Source organism: Adelges cooleyi, unplaced genomic scaffold, assembly GCF_023614345.1.
Source record: "Adelges cooleyi isolate 19-005CV unplaced genomic scaffold, UGA_ACOO_1.1 ACOO_flye_CR_arks_rails_tigmint_CR_PRNA_651, whole genome shotgun sequence".
Lineage (NCBI taxonomy): Eukaryota > Metazoa > Arthropoda > Insecta > Hemiptera > Adelgidae > Adelges > Adelges cooleyi.
In genome coordinates, this window is record NW_026096352.1 from 2,776,155 (window position 1) to 2,796,711 (window position 20,557).

The 20,557-nt window shown below is 30.4% G+C and overlaps 1 protein-coding gene across 1 annotated transcript; it reads right to left on the minus strand.

The window, feature by feature from the left end:
• Positions 1–8,076: 8,076 nt before the first annotated feature.
• On the minus strand, positions 8,077–18,554 carry LOC126844782 (mitochondrial ornithine transporter 1-like). The gene is made up of 2 exons (XM_050583191.1): positions 17,886–18,554; positions 8,077–10,413 (listed from the first exon to the last, which is right to left on the minus strand). Exons 1-2 carry the CDS (start codon positions 18,441–18,443, stop codon positions 9,994–9,996), a joined length of 978 nt encoding a protein of 325 aa, XP_050439148.1. The 5' UTR covers positions 18,444–18,554; the 3' UTR covers positions 8,077–9,993.
• Positions 18,555–20,557: the final 2,003 nt, after the last annotated feature.

Consider the following 20,557-nt stretch of genomic DNA (forward strand, 5'->3'; position numbering starts at 1 on the left):
GTAAATTTATACAGTAAATATATTTAAATTTGACGATGAAAAGCGTTTTTGTAGTATACAAGGTCTTTACTAGAAATGTCTACACGTTGATGAATCCGAAGTAAATAGAGTACCTATGAATTATGACCTGATAACATAAATCAAGTTCTTATAAGCAGGTACTATCAAAGTTAGACAAAACTAGCTTAAAAGATAAAATGCACTACAAAATCAGATGAAACACTAAGATGGTTTCATATTTTTTTAAGAAATACCTATACTACTTTTAATTTCTCACCTAGTCCTAACCCTACATGTATATTTTAATAATAAGATTAGGATATAGGTGCTTTGCCTAATTGATGCGATTTTAAAGAGCGCTAGTTATTTTCGAAACTCAGCAATCTTAAACGAATCTTAGTCATCAATAAATTTCTCAACGAAAAAATTTAATTTAAAAATTTAGACTTTCGGGGACTGTTCTAACTTCAAGTGTTGGGTGTTTGAATATGTTTGGATCCCCTTAAAATTGTGCCAATGTCCAATACTATGCTGTCATTTTAAGCTGCAGTATTGAAAAAGTTAACTTTTTTAAGCTGAGTAAAGTTAGTATAATTTTGTAAAAAGACATTAAGCTTGACAGGTTAAATTTAGTTTTGGTTATCCATTAATCTTTAACACGAGACTATAATAAAGTTAATTTAACTTGACTTATTTCATTAGTTTACCCACCTTTGGGTATCACAGGGCATGAACTTCAACGATTTGATCTTCAACTAATTACCAAATTAGGTGCATACTGGATAGCGCCAAAATAACTTAACCAACCAAAAATCAAATTTCGTTTTATTACGTTAAACATTTTAGAATGATATAATATTTCAAAACCAAACTGGCTAACTCTAAAAAAACATTATCCGCTATTAATATCAGAACTTTATTTGTTTATAGCTGACATTTAATTAATGACATTCAAATGACTTTAATTGGTTATTCTAAAAATAATGGATTTGTGGGTAAAGTTGTTTTGGCGCTATGCGCCTCAATTTTGGTGTTTTCCATTAAAAATTACATTATTAGACCTCATAACCTGTGTGAGTTGTATACTTCTTAAAAGCCAAGAAAAAAATACATTTTTATTGAAATATGAATATTTTTTTCGGGTCAGACCACTTAATACTGGTACAATATATAATGTTAATTAAAAAATACAAGTTTAAGTAGTTAAAAATATCAATTAATTAAATTCATATAAATTATGAGAATCCCTTAATTGAAATAACCGATTTCAAAAAACGTGCTGAAAGAACAACTAATTTAGCCGTGAAGTTTTAATTTTTGTTTAATATTTCATTAACTTATAGCTATAAAAAGTAAATGAAACTGATAAAAAAATGCATAAAATAAATATTCTAAAAAACATGAATTAGCTTACGCTAATAGATTTTGTCAAAGTAAAAGCTTTACATTAATAGCGTTGCATTATCTTTGTGCTATAAAAATGTTCATTGCTCAAATATGATTATAGTGTTTTTGTTTTATGCACGCGCGTTAATGATGTTTTCTTTCTTTTAACTGTGTTATTTATTGTATTCTTTGGATGTATAAAATATAAAACACAAACATTTGATTTGTTCATCCATATCCGTTTAGCAGTAAAAATAAAATTCTCTCTCGGTATCGTCTACAGAAATCGACCTCGATAAACCGTTTTGAAGTGTTAAAATATTTATATTTTTATATACAGAGTGATCCATCTGACGAAAATATTTAAATTTAAGTATTTGTTCGGTTTTTACAACAGTGACATCCCCATTAAATTATAATATTGACACCCGTCGATAATACTGTCATCTGTGCAGGACTGTAGCAACCATACATTGCGCCTGGGTTGAAATTTTAAAATGCTCCTTTTAGTTTCGTCACAAAGTGGAAAGTTATGAGTTTTAAAGTAATTTATTTTTTCGTATCCCATTAATAACTTTAATTACACGTTTATATAGTATTGCACATTATATGCTTATGTTTTTTTTAATTTTGTTTTTTATGAACAAATATTTATTTACAATTTATACAACTTGTACATTAAGTAAATTGCGTTTATGGGAAGACACTCGCAATCAGCATTACCACCCGACTAGGAAATTAATAAACTGTTTTATGTTTATATTTTCCCTGTGTTTTTAAGTTTAAATTTTGTATTGTTATATAATACATTGGCATTTTACGGTATTTAATTTTTCTTTAATTATAAGCTCAATATTATTTTATTTTAAAAATAAAAACAAAAAAAACATAATTATAGTAAGTTTATAACTGTAAAGTTTTATTCATGCCTTTAAATAGGTGTCAAATACTGGTAAAGCAGCGGATTATCAACAACGTATTATTTTAGTAAACAAAAATAAATTTTGTTTTATCATTAAGACATTTTTTTTATGCATTTAATACAGTATAAACCGACGGCGGAATCAACCGAAAAGACCATTTGGTAAGACGGTACGCCGTACGCCGTTATTTTTTTTCAACCATAAAATTACTTTTTTTTAAATATAAATAACTTTTCCTTATAACAATAAATTACTTATTTTGTTTTTTTTTTAATAAATAAGGATTTTCTATATTTTTTTTTTAACATATTTTTCTAATTTCATAATTTTTGTGCCCCTTCAAATATTGCGCCCGGGGAGTTGACATCTTTCGCTCCCCCCCCCTTTGCTCGGCCCTGAATATATAGTATATAGTACCTAATGATAATAAGATAACATATAATACAATTTATAGTAGGTATTAGTAACAGCAGTTAAATTTTATTAAGCTAACAGATTAAGATATTTGGTATCAACGTTGAAGCTTCTTTGTCTGATTGCCCTTAAAGAGGCCGTTTTAGGATTAGGTTGATTTGGGTTAAATTGAGTTGAATTAAGTTGCATGTAACCAGGCCAGGAGATCGTTATAAACGATAGTTTGGCCGCCAAAGTTGGTCAAGAAACCTAACCGGTTGGTTAACAGTGTCCTTCTCGAGGTGTCTCCTTCTCCTGATCCGTTGGCTAAGTGCTAGCAGGTGGACTTATATGGTACATTATATTAAGGTACTTGTCTATCATTATCTCAAAACATTTTATGATGTCTGGTTATCGGTGTTTACAATGCGGTGTGGACAATGCGAACATAAATATGAATTTTATGGGCTACTAAATTTTGGAAAACCTAAGCAAATAACAGTTATAAGAGGAAATGTATTACATATGCAAAGTTATAGCGAACAAACAAATTGTTAAGAACTCAAACGCTTACATTTTTTTTAATTGGTTTTCTACATGTTTATAAAACTAAACACATAATATGTTCTCATTTGAAAAAACGAAGTCCATACTTGTAAGAAAAAGAGTATCTTACATTAGATGGATCATCCTGTGTATACGTATATATATAATAGTTAAAGAGAAATAACTTTCGCAGCAGTCTAATAACGTTCGTGGTCATCGAATACCGTCAAAAATAATAATATATTAATATATCATATCATGATATAAAAGCACAGTTCCTTTTATGGTTTGCGGTGGAAACACAAAAACACTCCTCTCTTTATAATTACACGTCAGTTTCCTCTCGATGCGCTTCTCGCCGACGTTAGCTCTGTCACAGCTGTCACGATATCGTTCTTTGCTCGTTCAGAAAAGTACCAAAAGTCTTATACGAGTTATTATTTTCAATTGTTGACGATTGTACACTTGTATCATAACATCGTTGTCACCGTTAAAAAAACGAACAATTTGTATTCAATTTCAACAAAGTTGCATTTATATTAACCCTTTGAAAACTGTGTGGACGTAAGAACTACTGGCCATAAACATTTCAAAGTTTAATATCTAAGTCTATATAGTTTTTTTTAATTTTTTACTTTTACACAGGCTTTTGAATGACTTCCAAAAACCAGTCAGTATATAAAATGGGAAAAAATCTATTTTTTTGCAGTTCAGGAGATTAACAATGAAAAAAAATGTAGTACTGAAAGGGTTAAAAGTAAAGTAGTGTAAGTAAAGTAAGTAGTGTAGGGCGTCATAAAAATCACCCGGTATAACACGATTTTGAATGAAGAATCAAAACACATTAATTTTATAATTTCCGATTTTTCTAGCAGAAACCAAATCTGGACTTTTACGCTTAATTTGTTTGTAAATCGTCGAAAAATTTGAGAAAACCCGTTAGTGATAGAAATGTTTTTCTTTGCATTTTTCTACTCATTAAATAATATGTTGATAACTTGGTATCACATTTTATACCGTAAAGTGTGTAGAAAGAACACTATACCCAATAACATAATAGAGAAGTGATCTTTTAATTATGTGCACTTTCTTTTTAACTACCCTATGCTAGTCTATTAGAACTAAATTCTCCAAATCCCTTTCAGCCCTTTCTCGGTTGGCTGGATCCGGTTAACGTTTTACTATTCAAACTGTGTACCTTGCTACAAAAAAAAAGCACTGATTGATTGACAACTCAAGTGATACGCTTGTACTCGTGAAAGGATTGTTTCAGAAAACACACTACCACCTGCACACTGCACATACAAATAAACAAAATATAACACAATAAATTATTTTTGGCTTTGGCGAATTCATCGCCCTCCTTGCACATAGCTAATCCAATTGTTGGGAGCAAAATTTCTCGCCCGGCCATAATGAATGGCAAAAACATTTTGATATTATCACCGCGAATAAGCTGCTGCTGTTGTCCGTACGGGGTAGTGTGACCGATGAAGATTGATAGGCTAGGGTAGACCTTTAACCCGGTACGGTTTTAGGTTCCCCTACCAGTCTTTTCATTCTATTTTGCCGGCTTCCATTTTTATCCCGCGGGATCGTCCTCGTTCTGTTTATAAACATATATATATTATACATATATTATATTATTTATACATGTATTTTTTTTATCTCGTTATGATTTAGCCCTTTCTCGTCACGCGGATTTGAATAGCCTAGCGTCCAATTTTTGAAAAAGAGGAAACTTTTTTTTTTAAGTGCCATTTACAGTTACTTAAAAGAGACTCCAGAGCTGTAAAAGTATAATAGATAGGTATATAAAACTAATCAAAATATTGACAACTTAAAACAAGATACTTAAAGCTAAAATGTGACACTTCAAAATCACTCTCTTGATATTTAATGACTAAAATTGATTTTATCTAGTTACAGTTGATTGAAACTGATAAAATTATCTACTTACTAAACAAAATTTTATCGCGAAACAACAAAAGAGGGATTTTCAAGTATCATTTTTAGTTTTGACATTTGTTTTTATATACTATTACTTCTTATATAAATAATATATTATTACTTTTCAAGTTAAAAACGTTTAATGAAGCATTACAATTTCCTATATTAATCAAATACAAGGAAAACAGAAAACAAAATATGTTAAAAATACAGATATATATTTTATGTAATGTTAAACTGGTAATGAAAATGTAATACAATTTCTAAGTTTATTTTGTTGAAAGAAAAAACCTCGCATTCATTTCTATACATTATCATTTTTTTTTCTAAATTTAAATATTGTGCGATTTATATATTTATAAATTATATGAGGTCTCTTAGTTTAGTCCGATAAAATGTTGTCCTTTGTCACAATATTAGGGATTTTACAGTTGAACGCGATTAGCCCGGAGAAACAACATTATTTCTGTTGTGAATTTTTCGCATGTGTTAACACAGAACTAAGAGCGATGAGAAATTGCACTTTAGATGAATCGTCATTCTCGAGTTAAGACAAACTCCTTGTAGTTGTTTGGGACGTCCCGTTATAGTTAAGGCACTGAAAAGCACCAAACATTAACTATCCACAATTCCTCTTATAGCAAATGTAAGTTTCTCCTTGAGGTTAATGCCTTTCACCCTAAAAATAATACAACACGCGTAGGCGTCGGTGCAATACTTGAAAGTTTCCTGAGACCTCGCATTTATTTCAGTGCCATTCTATTACCACTATGTCATTAGGTTTAATCATACGCCAACGTCACTTAATGTTCATTAATATCGTTTTGCATGATTTCAACCGTCAAACAAATACGATTTAAAAGTTCAACCAGTAATGACATTCTTAGAAGACTTTGCAATTTTGCATACTGTATTTATTTGCACGCTATATATAATATTTATATATATATATATATCTGAAAACTGATATATTTGGATAAAGCGATGTACCTATTTATTATATTTAAGTACACAATTTTAAACCGATTAAATTTAATAATACAATGAATGTTTTCACGGTACCTAACTTACATAGAAACATAACAAAAAAAATCGTCTCTCAGGGTCAAATAGTATAAGGTAAATTCGGCTGATAACTGAAAAAACCGTCATAACGTCTAAAATTTATTGTTAGCTAAAGAAATTACCTTTTTAACAAGGATCAATTTCAGCCAACCACATAAACTGTGTAAATTTTAGATATCTAGGTTTAATATATTGCGGGAAAAACCATCCTATCAAAATTAAAACCAATCAACCAATCAGCACCATTATTAATCAGTTTATGTAGACAATCGAATATACACATTGGTAAAAACGGTCATAGGAATTGCGTAGATGAAAACACATACAGTCTTACTCAAATGTTCACTTTTCTAAAATCAAGCATTACGGATTTCTACTTAGTATTAGGTTAATTTCGTTGGATGAAGCTCATACAAAGTAGGCATAGATGATTAAAAATTATTTTAATTGTAAAAAATTTAACAAATTTATTTTAAATGTTTTTAATTCATATTTTGTTTTATCTTGACAAATTCTTTCTTGTGAGCTTAGAATCAACTTTCTATCTCTTATAGATTAAGGACAAATTGAAAATAAAACGTTTATCACTGTCACAGTTCAAAACGTTTGCTACACATACACTGTCATTTCAGATCTGCCGGAATTGTTCCGTTCCCTTGATGTGTAGTGACTAGATATGTAGGTATATGATCAACCCTATCAACTTTCCCGCGGTTATAATATGTCCTTTGGTCCTTCGACATGTAAAAAATATTTCTTGCCATTCCAACTGATTTACAAACCGTGTACGCTGTTTTGTTTTGTAGTTCATCTCACGTGGTATTTTTTTTTGTATGTCGTTATAAATTATTATTTTACGTTTTACCTTATAAAAATTATAAAAACAAACAAAACAAAATTATATGCGCTATGGCTATCATTGCACAAGAAACATGAAGAAAATCTTAGAACATGGGTTAAGAAATGGATAGAACAGAGAAATATAAATAGTAAATATAGTATTTAAATAAATATATTATTTAAATAAATATAAATAACTCTTTTAAAACCTACAAGAAAACAATCCGGAAGATTTTAAAATTATTTCAGAATGGATGATACCGATTTTAATTCTTTACTAGGCAAGTAATTCATAAAATACCTTTATTAATATTTACCTCTATATGTTTACATAACTACAAGGCACACGAAATATGCGTCTAACTTATTTCTAAGTCGAGGTCACGGTGGATTAACCAATCGCAGCATTCCGCATTAGTTTGAAGTTTGAACCATCGAATTATTCTGTGTACATAATATAAACACAAACAGCTAGACATTGTGTATATTATATTATGTTCGTTTGAATTGATAATACAAACGACCTTACATTTGTGGTTAACTAACAAAATTATCCTAAACCAACACGTTTCTTATATATGTATTCTTGTTAGCGAATTTTCAATTATCCTATTGTGTTAAAACTTGAGAGTAAGTATATGGAATTATAGACCCACGGTTTACAATTACTTTAACTTTTGGCAATAAAATAAAATAAAATAAATATTAAAAGAAACGTGGTTGTACTAAAGTATAATTATTTTTTTAGAAAAACAATTAAGTATATTCAAAACGTTTTGTTTAAAATATATGTTTACCATGAAAAATTATTAAATAAATGTAAATAATTATAATTATTTGTATGGTTTTCTTTATTAATCTAACCAATTTTCTAACAAACAAATCAAAAACCGTCATTTTAGCCCCTATAGATAAAATCGTAAAATGTCCATCAAAATTTTTAAAATTGATATCAGTTCAATATATTAGGCCAACAAGTAACGTCTACAATAGTAATTATTTATAAAACTTTCAATATATTTCAGATACACATATCATTAAAAGCTATGTCACTAGAAAAACTATACCCGTGAAAAAGTTGACCTGATTGCTTCATGTCAAGTTGACATTAAATGACTTCTAGATAAAATTATACCAAATATTTCTCTAAATGAATACCTCTTTTAAGGTAATCATTATCAGCCAGTAGTTTATTTATTATTAGGCAGATGTCTATGGTTTCTCCAGTGTAAAGATTAAAACAATGGACTTGTAGGTTAGGTTAGGTAAGCGTACCATAGTATAATTCAGATAACTATTGCATACTTAATCATTTAAATGAAAAAAAAATATGAAATGAAAAAAATGTATGTGTAATTAGAGCATCTCGTCATGTAGAATTCGGTAAGAAGATAAAATCGCATATATCCGGCGAATGAAAGCACTTTAACTTATGTAGGTCAATTCCTACTGACGTTTCTTTAGGATGTACGCACTATAAATATAGTTGTAATCTCGATCCATCCAAACTGCTTGTACTTAAAATTATTGTACGCATTAAAGTCATACAGTTCTGTACAGTATGGATATCATTGATTAGAGCCGCTTCCAACATTGTTTTGCCCACAGTCTTCGGCAGCAATTAATTATTCCCCATAAATCTTAATTGCTCTGAGACTTCTAAGAGCGCGTTATCGCATGAGACCGAAACTAAATACAAATGGAGTAAAAAACGAGCAACTATTAGTCAGGTGTAAGTCATCCGTAAAATTTGTTGCTATCCATTTATGATATTGTATTTATCATAAGGAATAAAATAATGTACTTGTTCGATCCTTTGTCATCAACCAAATCATAATTTAATTAAAATATAATGTACCTAATACGTTGTTATTAAATTGGTTATAGTGATATACTTATTTAACATATTCCGAAAATGTTTTTTTTATGTTTACCAACCTATAATTTAAACATTTCTTTTGAAGCTACACAAACTAGATGCTAAAAAAGTGTACACGCCTGAAATAAACCCTAAAACGTCAATGGCCAAGAGCGAAAAAGTTATCTTACTGAACTGACTTCATGACACTTTCAAGTATTAGCGATGTTATAAAAAGTTATATTTAAACTAAGAATCGTATATACAAACCACAGTCGCTATCCAGTAACCATTATATTAACGAGCTAAGATAGTCGAAAACAATATAATGTTAATTAGAGGTGAATTTATACAATAAAAAAAAACAAATGGTTTGTTTTCCGTTGAAGAAAAAAAACATCATTCATTGGATTATGAATATGTCTTTTGATACCTATAAACATTGATTATAAACATTACTATTTATAATCAATTCTATAAGGTTCATTTCATGTTAATTTTCCTCAATCCTCAATAATTTCTTATTGGCTAATTATCTTATCAATAATGTCCTCTCTTCTCCTCTACTACTACTCTGCCTAAAACATACTCGAGTATTATGAAATAACATTACTTTAATACTTTTTCATTTTTAGGATAAATGACAAAACCAACTTGATTAATCGTTTTGACAAAATGAGAGGGATCCCGATTTTAAAATACAAAAACTAATTGGACTTATTTGCAGCTTAATTATTTACTTTAGCTAATATCAAAAAGAAAAATATTTATAATAGTAGTTAATGGGAGATAAAGACTTAAGACTAAATATATCTAACACATAAATCATAGGATAATCTTTTAATATTGCTGCACGAAGCTATACAGCTCAAGCTTGCACAGTGTGGTGGTCGGCTTAGACTGAGATAGATAATTGAATTAGGCCTCGCTTGATTTCAGATGTTATGAGTGTCTAGTTGACGGTACAAAAGCTTCTCATCCATGTTCATCGTCGAAGAGGCTATGAAACCTATAGCCACTGGTCGTCTCTAGTCAGCGATCGTTCATTAGTTTTTTTGTATACTCGAAGACCAAGAACAACACAGCCGAAGACGGGATGGTCCGAATCAACGTAGGCACCAGACCACTATAAATAGCAGCTAACCCTTCGTTACGGTACATTTGGAGTAATTGCGTTATCCACCCTCTGGTTGGCATCATATCGTCCAGCTGAATACGGGACTTGATCACATCTACGGGGAAGGTAACTGCCCATAGCATTACACCACCGACTCCACCAGCCAATGAGGTCACGGCCAAACCGCAATCTTCTCGCAATCCGCCGGCCGGCTTCAATGCCTCTCTGATGGCCTCGTACGTTCCAAAAAAACAGAAGTAACTGGGTAATTCCCGAGCCAATGTTATGGTTAGTCCACGGAATAAAGCCTGCATGCCGTTATTAGCCACAATTTCCTAAAAAAACAATAAAACTTAATCAACACGTTTAACTTAGTAGAAGTTTCCGGCACAGGACCAAAAAGTGTCTCGTATAATATACTATAATAGACTAAAATTAAGTTGAAAATTGAGGATATTAAAAAAAATTTAAAGAAAATCTGCTACAAGCCCATTCTAATTTTCGTATCAAAAATTATCGTCGCTATCATTCCTAGAAATGCTCCTATACACCTAAAGGACAAATGGTATCGTGACTTCTTAAATAAATGAATAAATAAATATCTTCTATATGTTTTACTGTTGTGTACTTGAACTTAAGTTATATAGTTACTCTTTTAAAACACACTTTGTTTGTTTACCTAAAATATGGATTACGGTTTTATTATGACTGTAAAGAGTGTAATATCGGACATGTTGATCAACATGTGTTGATCTACAGGTGATGATCAAGCCCGTTATGTCAAGCAGGCGTCCAAACTAGGCCTTCGGACATCTTTAAATTTTTATTTTTATTATAATCATATACTAGTTTGTCATTAGTCAAATTAATATTGGTGAATTACACCTACCACATTTTGAGCACAACAATTTTTAATTAACTACTAATTAAAATAATTTATTTTGAAAATGCATATTTGTAAGTTATAACTAATTCAAAATTAGCGATGGTGATCTTATCCTGAGACGGTAATGCCATCTACTAGTCTAAGTATTTTTGTTTAAAAACTAATTAATGAATCATCATCATCGTCATGTAGCCATCAAGGCCCAACGCTGTCAGCATGAGATGGTTTCTTGACGAAACAAATTGTCATGTTCATTTTTAAATATTTAAATATTTCATTCAATAGGCGGACACGTTGACCCGTATGATTTCATTTAGATCACGAGCGACGTATATTTATTTACCGACGTTTTTTTCACGGTTTAAGTATACACCCTAGTCCCGTTGTCAATTTGATATTTTGCTTGTTAGTATTTTATATTACAAAACAGACAGGCCAAATGAATCGGAAAAATAATCCGCATAAACAATGATGCTAAATCAAATATACCAAGCTGACGACAATTCCCCGTTGGCCTTAATAAAAAAATACAGTTTTCAATATATGTATATAAAATATATTATACACTTGTACTTACATATTATATTATGTGTGTCGGTCCAAAAGACATAAGCAAACGAAAAACTATAGCCAGAAAATTATTATCATTTATTGTTATATCGTAGTTGCGCCAAAAATACTTAAAATATTTAAAATCAAAATGGCTATTTTAAAGACGGTATAAAAATCAAAATATGTTTTCTATAGCTAATGACTAATTGAGTCCAAACCAACTTAGAAACATTGCACATATTTTAATATTCTTATAATATCATATAACATTATTGTTACCCTATTCATATAAATGTATTTAGGGATTCTTACACGTCATACACACTTGTATTTTTACAAAAAAATAATAATAATAATTAACATTCAGCGTTATAGATGAAAAACATAAACTAGAAAAAAAAATGACAAATACCCAAAGTATAATTCATAAGTCATAACTCATAACCAAGAGAAATCCTTTAAACGTTCTTCTAGTATGGTGTCTATAAACGAGCAAATCGTTTTGATTTAACAACCATTACAATTACCAAAACTAACTAAAACGCATTCATCATTACTATACTACTTATAGCAACAGCTTCTCTTTAAAGTGTATTTTGTATCTCTTTCTCTCTCTACTCTGATCTTCCTGATATCTTTCGCTAAATCATTGCCTTTCGTTTTTTTTTTCAACGGCTTAGGTTTAATTTTCTTAGACTAGTCCCTCTCAGTTTATCCACTATAAAAGCTACTACGGATTATTATGATGTCTCATCTTCCATTTCATCAAAGTAATGTCTAGCCAACATGAAGAGATATAATAAAATTGACCTATTTTACGAGCGTTGGACGTTCATAGTATCCAAAGAAATTCGGAAACATGGCGGACGCCAACTGCCTTTATAGCTTAACTTCTTAGATGAGGGCCGTAGTGAAGTTATCATAATAGTGTGACTTGAATCATGGTGTTACAATATTCTATAAAATTCTCTAAACTCTTAACTAGCACTCAAGGTTTAACAATACGAGTCCTATAACTCCACCATTGACATTCAACTAATACAATATAATATATAGGTCACTACGTGACTTATAGAAGTTACCTTCTAAAAACATTCTTTAAAATAATATTTTCAGCTTGATCGTCAACAAATTATTTTCCGACATTTAATATAGTTAGTATGCATTTTATTTGAAACCTTTTTTTAGTAAAAATACTATTTTAAAAAATACTGTTAAGACTTAAGAGGACACGCATACATATAAATATATTTTTATGTAAAAGACAATATATAGGTTTTAATCGAATTTTGGGGGCTGTATGTTGGCGGATTTCGATTTTTTTTTAAGTAACCAATTTATAGTTCATCAGCACGACCAACGTATTTCTATGTTTTATCTAATTTTTAATTTTCCCATCAGGTAAGTTCATACTCTCAACGTTCTCATCGAAAATGTTGATAATTAGGAGTTGAGTGTCTTCTTAATCAAAATGTTGCTAACATTTTATTGTATAATACAGGGTGATTCATTAAGATTATGTTACTCATTTTCACTTAAAATAATTTTACTTTTAGAGACACTTTATTTTATGTCATTTTACAATATTGAACAATTTTCAAACTGCTATTTTTTCCTAAAGCTCTATAAACTTTTAAAACTTAAAAAGTAAGGTAAATATTAAACTAACTTTTTAAATTAAGAATAATTTGCAGTAAATGTTGAACAGGTAACAAGTTTTGGATTATTAGTTTTAAAATTACTGAAATGCGCGCAGATAAAAATAATACTACACTCCACCCTTTGCGTCTTCCTAAATTTTTAACTTTAAAAGTAATTATCTAAGACTTGTTGTCGACCAGTCTAAATTATTTTTAGTTTAAAAAGTTAATGAAACGTATACATTGCCATTTGAGTTTTATAGCTGATAGAGCTCTGGCAAGTAGGTACTAAAAAAATATATATACTTTGTAATTTCGTAATATTTTTAAAATAGCATAAACAAAAAGGTTTTCAAAAAGAAAAACTACAAAGTTGTAATTATTTTAAGGAAAAATAGTGTCTTATCCTTAATGAATAACCCTGTATTTTATACATATAACTTTTGCGATTCTCTTGGGGTTGATCCTAAGTTTTATGTAATAATAAAATATGTCATGTGTCCGGAAGACATTGAAGAGGACGCCGATATGACAATAAGAAACTTGATAGGTATAATATGTACATGCCCACCGTCGGTAAATGTCGGTCAATACGGCACAAAAAAAAAATGATGTTTTATGGCATAATAAAAACATTTTTACGACCGATGCCGGAGCCTTTGAAACGTTTCTGGTATCCCAATTGACAACAATTCCAGGATATTTACAGTCGCCGTCGGACATAATTTAGACAGTAAGCTCAGCAGAGCTATTATAATCCACGTTCGTCCTATTATTATAAATAAATATTTATATAATCTTTAGCCGTTCCTAGAAAATGTGTTAGCACATAGACACACACACACACACGAGCGACGCGCATTCTCCTCGGCTGTAAAAAATATTATTCGGCCAATCGATCAAAAATATTGCCAAAAGCGGTTTGAGCATAGTACACAGTTTGCTAGTGCAAACAAAAAAAACTATATATCCACTCTCCAATCTTCGGGTAGGTATAACCCCTACAATGATAATAAAGTAAATTTTAAAAATAAAGTCATTTTCTAAACAACGGTGGTATCCAAAAATGTTTTGACAGGTATGCAATATAGTCAATAAATTGTATAAACATTTTATTTGAACATAACCTAAGAATATATAAATATAAATGCGCTCTTTTTTTTTCCTGTGAATTATATCAATGAAATACTTCAAAACTTTGAAAAATTAATCTAAAACGAGTTTCTATACTTTGACTACGGTCTTTAATGATTTTTACTAATTAGTAACAATAAATAATAACATCTTCATATAGTTAATCGAATTTAAAAGTTGAGATTATTCTTAATTGTATCTTCAAAAAAAAACTTGTGTTTTATAACTTGTTTTTTTACCTATTAAATTAGAAATTTTAAAAATTTGCTGCCATAAATTATTTATTAATACATTTTATGTATTAATGTAAATATAAATCACAGTTGATGGATGACAAACAAAATGTACAAACTAGTTAAGGCGCCACTTATAATATCTATTAAAAAAAAAATCAAAATTTCACTATACCTATTACTTTACGACTTGTAAAATGTTCAAAAAGAAAATACCAGGGTACAAAACAGTTATTGAACTATTTGATTAAAATTCTCGCCAAAACTGTTTCATAAAAGTTCTGATAATAGAAGTTCCTACTAGAACTTTTAGACATTTTCATGTCTTAGCTCTGGCACATAACCGAAAAAATTGTTATTTACTTTTAATAACGAAAAAAGTGTTACCAAAAAGCGTAACCAAAGAAGCGTTAGGACACGGAGATAGGGGGTGGGAGATAGAGGGTAGAAGATAAGTGTAAGAGATAAGAGATATGTTCTACGTTCAACGTTCAAATTAGAACCATAGACAAGTATACTAAACAGAACTAAACGATAAATTCAAAATAGTTTAAGGGCCCAAATTCTCTATAAATTGTTTAAGCCAGATATTAAACACTACAATATTAGCCAGAAACTTGATATTTTAATATACTAGCTTGTTACTGCTTCTTAATATACTATAGCATTATCTATAATTCCACCACTACTCTAAATTTATTCGGTACTTAAACGATACACGAAAATGCTCTTTCGTGGTTGCAGACTCGACTGAAAAACTTTTTAATTATAAGTTTTCGCATTTTCATATCAAGTTCACATATCCATACAGTTCCTCATATTAAAAACCGCTGAACTTTTCAATCCAACGTCTGCGCCGGTGAGCTTAAAATATTGGCTAATTTTTTGAAAATCAGTTGAATAAATGCATACATACATTTAAATGGGAATTTTATAATGGAAAATTGTATTATAAAAGGCTAAACATTTCTGTAGAGAGCTTATATAATAAAGAAATTCTACATAAAAGTACTGAAAACAACCTTTACTATAACAGTAACAGGTCTAACAAAAAAGTTGTTGCATAATCTATTTCAAAAAAGTATAAGTTAGAATAAGATCTTTTCCAAAACAAAAGTGCACAGTTAAAATAGCGGAACGCTGTAAAATACTTTAAAGAAAAAAAAATTCGCACGAAATATTTTAATACTTTTACAAAAATTCTTATTAGCATAACGGGAACTGCTGTTCGTAAATTCACTGCCTTGTTCATATGGGAAAAAATTGTTATTTTTCTAGTTTGGTGTTTTCGTGGGAAAATAAAACCATTTTTATAATATTTATAAAAATAAGCGACAGCGGCAAATTGTTTTTAGCGATAAAAGAGAGAAGTCGACCTCAACATGGCGCTCGTGGTCGAACATATTTCACTGTCTAAACGTTTCCTTGGCGAGCTGCTTTTTATTGTTATTTAAACGACGTCGGTTTTGAAAGTTAAGACGGAGGGTGGCAAAGCTGATTGCGGTAACCAAAATTTGACTTCCTGTCCCCGAGGGCGATGCAGATGTTCTGTCATACCGTTTATATGCTTCCCCCTGTGTCGCCGGCACGACATTATCTTCGACAAAAAAAAATCTTTACGGACATCCGCAGGACGCTTAACCACTGCATTTTCCGGACATGGTGTTTTTATATGTTTTACACGACGTTAACGATTGTTGAAATAAAATTTGACCACCGACATCGTGGCTAAGGGTCAAAAGTTTTGCGCTAAGTTGAAAATAATGTATAACAAAACGATACATTTCTTGGGAAAAATGCATAATAACATAAACTTCATTATCGCTTTATTAAACAAAAATCGGTTTACTCGATAAAACCCTATAAAATTCCAGCGGTCGTTGTGGGTTTTTTTTTCATTTTGAAACCAATAAAATTAATTTTATACAAAGCATTAGTCTTTTTTTCTAAATGGATAGGTAGACGAAATAATATTTGATCGAAGTCAAGGGTTGAAAATTCGTACTTCATAATATAATGTTCCATTAAGTTAATTTTGTATGAAAATGGTATTTTACAAATTCTACATAATATATAAAATGAATAATAAATTATTTTTTATTAATACCTAAAGGCTAAACCATATAATATTGTACAGTTAATTATGCAATCATTGCTAAACAGTACCATGAATAATTAATACAAGACCTAATTGTCAAACCACTATGAAGTATTTATACACAATATGTAATAGCTACCTATTTAACAATAATTTAGAAACATTTTATCTTTATGTTTATTTTAGGTTCGATAAAATAATAGCAGTAGCAGCATTTTTCGCTTATTAAATCGTACGTACAATATTAATATTTATCCAATTACATTTAAATTTTATAGTACATTAAATCCACGAAGAGTGGAAATATTATATAATATTTATGTTTCAACTTTCAGACGATTTGCTTAGGCTCTGTTTGTATAGTTCTAAACGTTATGAGAGTGTGAAAATATTTTCTTTCATATTTAATTTTTTAAATATTGTTATAATTAGTTGAAGTTTGTTAATTACTTTAAAAGGAATAATGATGTTAACATTACTAAAAAACCCGCATCGTTTACTTTGTAACTAGTGTTACCGCTCTGTACAGCCAATACCAGTAGCATATGGTAAGGCGTAGTCGCGGATAGAGCAGCAGTATGAGACTAATCAGACTCTTAATTCACTTTCTTACAAAGTTAATAAAATGTTAGTACCCGAGTCGTAATATCCTATATATAGACAAATTTTGCTTAAGTACCTAGTACTTAGCACAATGTTTTACTGATTTGTGTCATTGAACATGCAGTCAAGTACTCTAATACGGTAGAGGCGAAATACAATAGGGTCAGACTGTCGATGTTTTGAAGAAAGTATTAAGTAAATATGACTAAAAATAATAAAATCAAAACAATAAAAAATACTATTAAAATCAATAAGTAATCATAGTGAGTATTTATTTTAAAAAGGTTTTCTCAAACGAGAACAAATGTAAAAAAATGAAATATCAATATGGAATTCCGATAATTATTTTTTTTCATCTGCTTAGCGCTTAATTTTTTTTTTTCGTATTAAAGCTTACTAATTTGATATAATATTAGATATACATGTAGATTTTTAATTTTCATCTTATAAAATATACTTTTTCTAAAAGATATTTTATTATCTACAGTCTTGGGATATTATATTTTATAGAGTTTCATAGCTATGAATATAATACCTGTGTAAAAAAAAAACAATTAATAGGTAAGAAGTTATCGCTGGCCTGGAGCCTGAACACATTTGTGTGTGAGAAACAAATCATTTTATTCTATGCCGTGCCAAAATTACGACACTGTCGCTTTACCTTTGTCACTCGGTACACGCTTCCTTTGAACTTTTCACCCCTGGACTCAGCTAGCTCGCGGCCCGCTTGTAGTTTGATCTTGACCAGCTCGGTGGGACAAAGGACGACGGACGAGAAAAACGACGCAGCGCAACCGGCCGTGGCGTTGGACAGCACGTCCAGTTGTCTAGCGTCCCTAACGCCTGTGACCGCGGCCACCGTCCGCTGACACAGTCCGTAGCACAGGAACAGCACGGAATTTTCAGACACGCCGGCCACCATGGCGGGATACGTGCCGGCGTACAGGCCACGCGCGCCCGCCACGCGGTACGTGTGCAAAAGACATTGCATGGGGCCCCGGTAAAGACCCCGGAACGTTTGCAGTTTGGTCTTGACCGTATCCAGCGGCTGTCCGATAAGCACCAGGGCGACGCCACCCAGCGATCCGGCCGCGAAGTCGACCGCACTCTCTTTCGCCCCGCTAACTCGCACGTCCCTGATGCTGAAACAACCATCGGCGAAACTCCCGAAACTGCTGATACGTTCAAACCCGCCATCGTGATCTTCACTACCATCCATTGTACAACAGCACTTATTTTAATCTGCGCGTAGCGTTAAGGTTGTCCCAACGTTACTTCGACAATAACTATTATAGGTACGGTCACGCGCGCTGGGCGTGCGATAAAAACTGTTTATTTGCTTTAGATCCGTTTCGCAGCCGTCACGCTCACAAAGCATCGACAACGACATTTCATTAGATTAGATAATATCAAAAAATAAAACATCACATCACTTCAATATTATACCGATATTATTATTTTTAAAACGTAAACATAATTGTTTGTACGCCGATTATAAAACTAGAACTCAGTAATACACGGTAACACATATAGGTACTTATCTTGGAAATCTTATTCTTGAGAAATATTATTTTATCAATTTATTGTATCCTTGAAAAAATGCAAGAATATTTTTTTAACGGAGGGGAATTAATTTATATTTTTCTTAATTATGTTTTTATTTACATACTAAGTGAGATGTTCTACCGTCTACACACAAAACACATTAAACTTTAATTGATTAAATTAAAAACCCGTGCATGTAAGAACTTTACCCTCGACTTTATCCAAATGTTAAATGTATTAAGTTTATACAAATCAATACAATATTGTCGCTACATATAATTTTTTAGTTTATAGACGAAGCTGAAATGGTTGATTTTGATGTTTCTTTTTGTGTGTGACAACGCAAAACTTTTTTTCTTTTAAACCGGTTTATACGAGTAGCACTTCATCGATCCGAAATCATATGCGAATAAAAGTGGGTCAACATTTGTGAAATTCAACTTCTTTACCCACTATGAAGGCAGTCTATGGTATAAGAGCTTAAAATTTGGTTATTTGGTCGATTATATCATGACCGCTCATAACGTTTTAACCATATTTTTTAAAGAATAGTTATTCTTGTACTTAACTAAACATTTTTGAAGTTAAAATTAATAAAAATAATGCATAATCTACTTTATCTACTAATTAGCATTACATGTTTTCATGATATTGTTTAGTTTTATTTAGAAAAATTATGGTTGCTTATGAATAAAGGTTATTATACCTGATATGCTCGCCAAATATAAACATTAATCTTATTACATTATGACGCGAAACTTATTTGTTATTATTACTCAATAGTCAAAAGTCAACAATTAAAAACAATTGCGTTTAATGATTAAAAAATTAAATTAAATAGTATTATATAATAATAATAGTATATACCTAGGTATAAAGTATATATATTTTATAATAATAATATTATATAATTTAAAAGTTACTACATCGAGTAAATTTAATAAGGAAATCGAGATTCCTATCTAAACAATCAGCTTAAAGATTACTAGTTGAAGCCATTGTTATAAAACAGATATTTTAGTTACGAGTAATTTCATATTTAGAGAATATTTGATATTACAGATATTCTAAAGGGATAATTTAAATCGTTTTAGTCTCGATGTAAAGCTAAAAAATGTCACCCCTTCCCTTCAAAATCGAGAAAAACAGCCAACAAATTTACATATTTTTCAACTGATTAAAATTGCGTCGTGTTTTACCATTAACATATTCCGATCGAAGTATTTATTTGAAAGCAATTTTATCATTTTCAGTTGTACCTAATAATTCCAGATGACCTATGAGCTATCCGAACCCAATATGCTTCAACCCTACTAAGCTGGTTTTTGTCATAATTTTATAATAATGTTATTATTATTATTTTAATATTTGATGAATAAAAACGTACAATTATCATTGCTAGGATTATAAGTCATAACCTAACCTCATGATATCGTGTGCAATGTAATTAATAAACTCTACATAGTGTTGCATGCAGAGGCATACAACAATTTTTTAATTTTATAATATTATTATTTTCCTTATAAGAAAAATTCAAGGGCTTTCATGCGGCTGAACGATTGCTCTTCTAGTCGATCACGTGTTAAGTCAGGCTGGTAGATAATGATAGTTTTTTCCCTAGTCAGTGCATCTAGAAGTACCTCCACTCGACTATAGTGGTTTTGTAAATAATTAAACTATGCATTCTTATTAATAGTTCGTTATTGATAATAATAATAACAAATTATTAAAGCTTTCAAAGACAAAGGATTGCGATTAAAATACAATGTAGTAAACAACAGAATAACC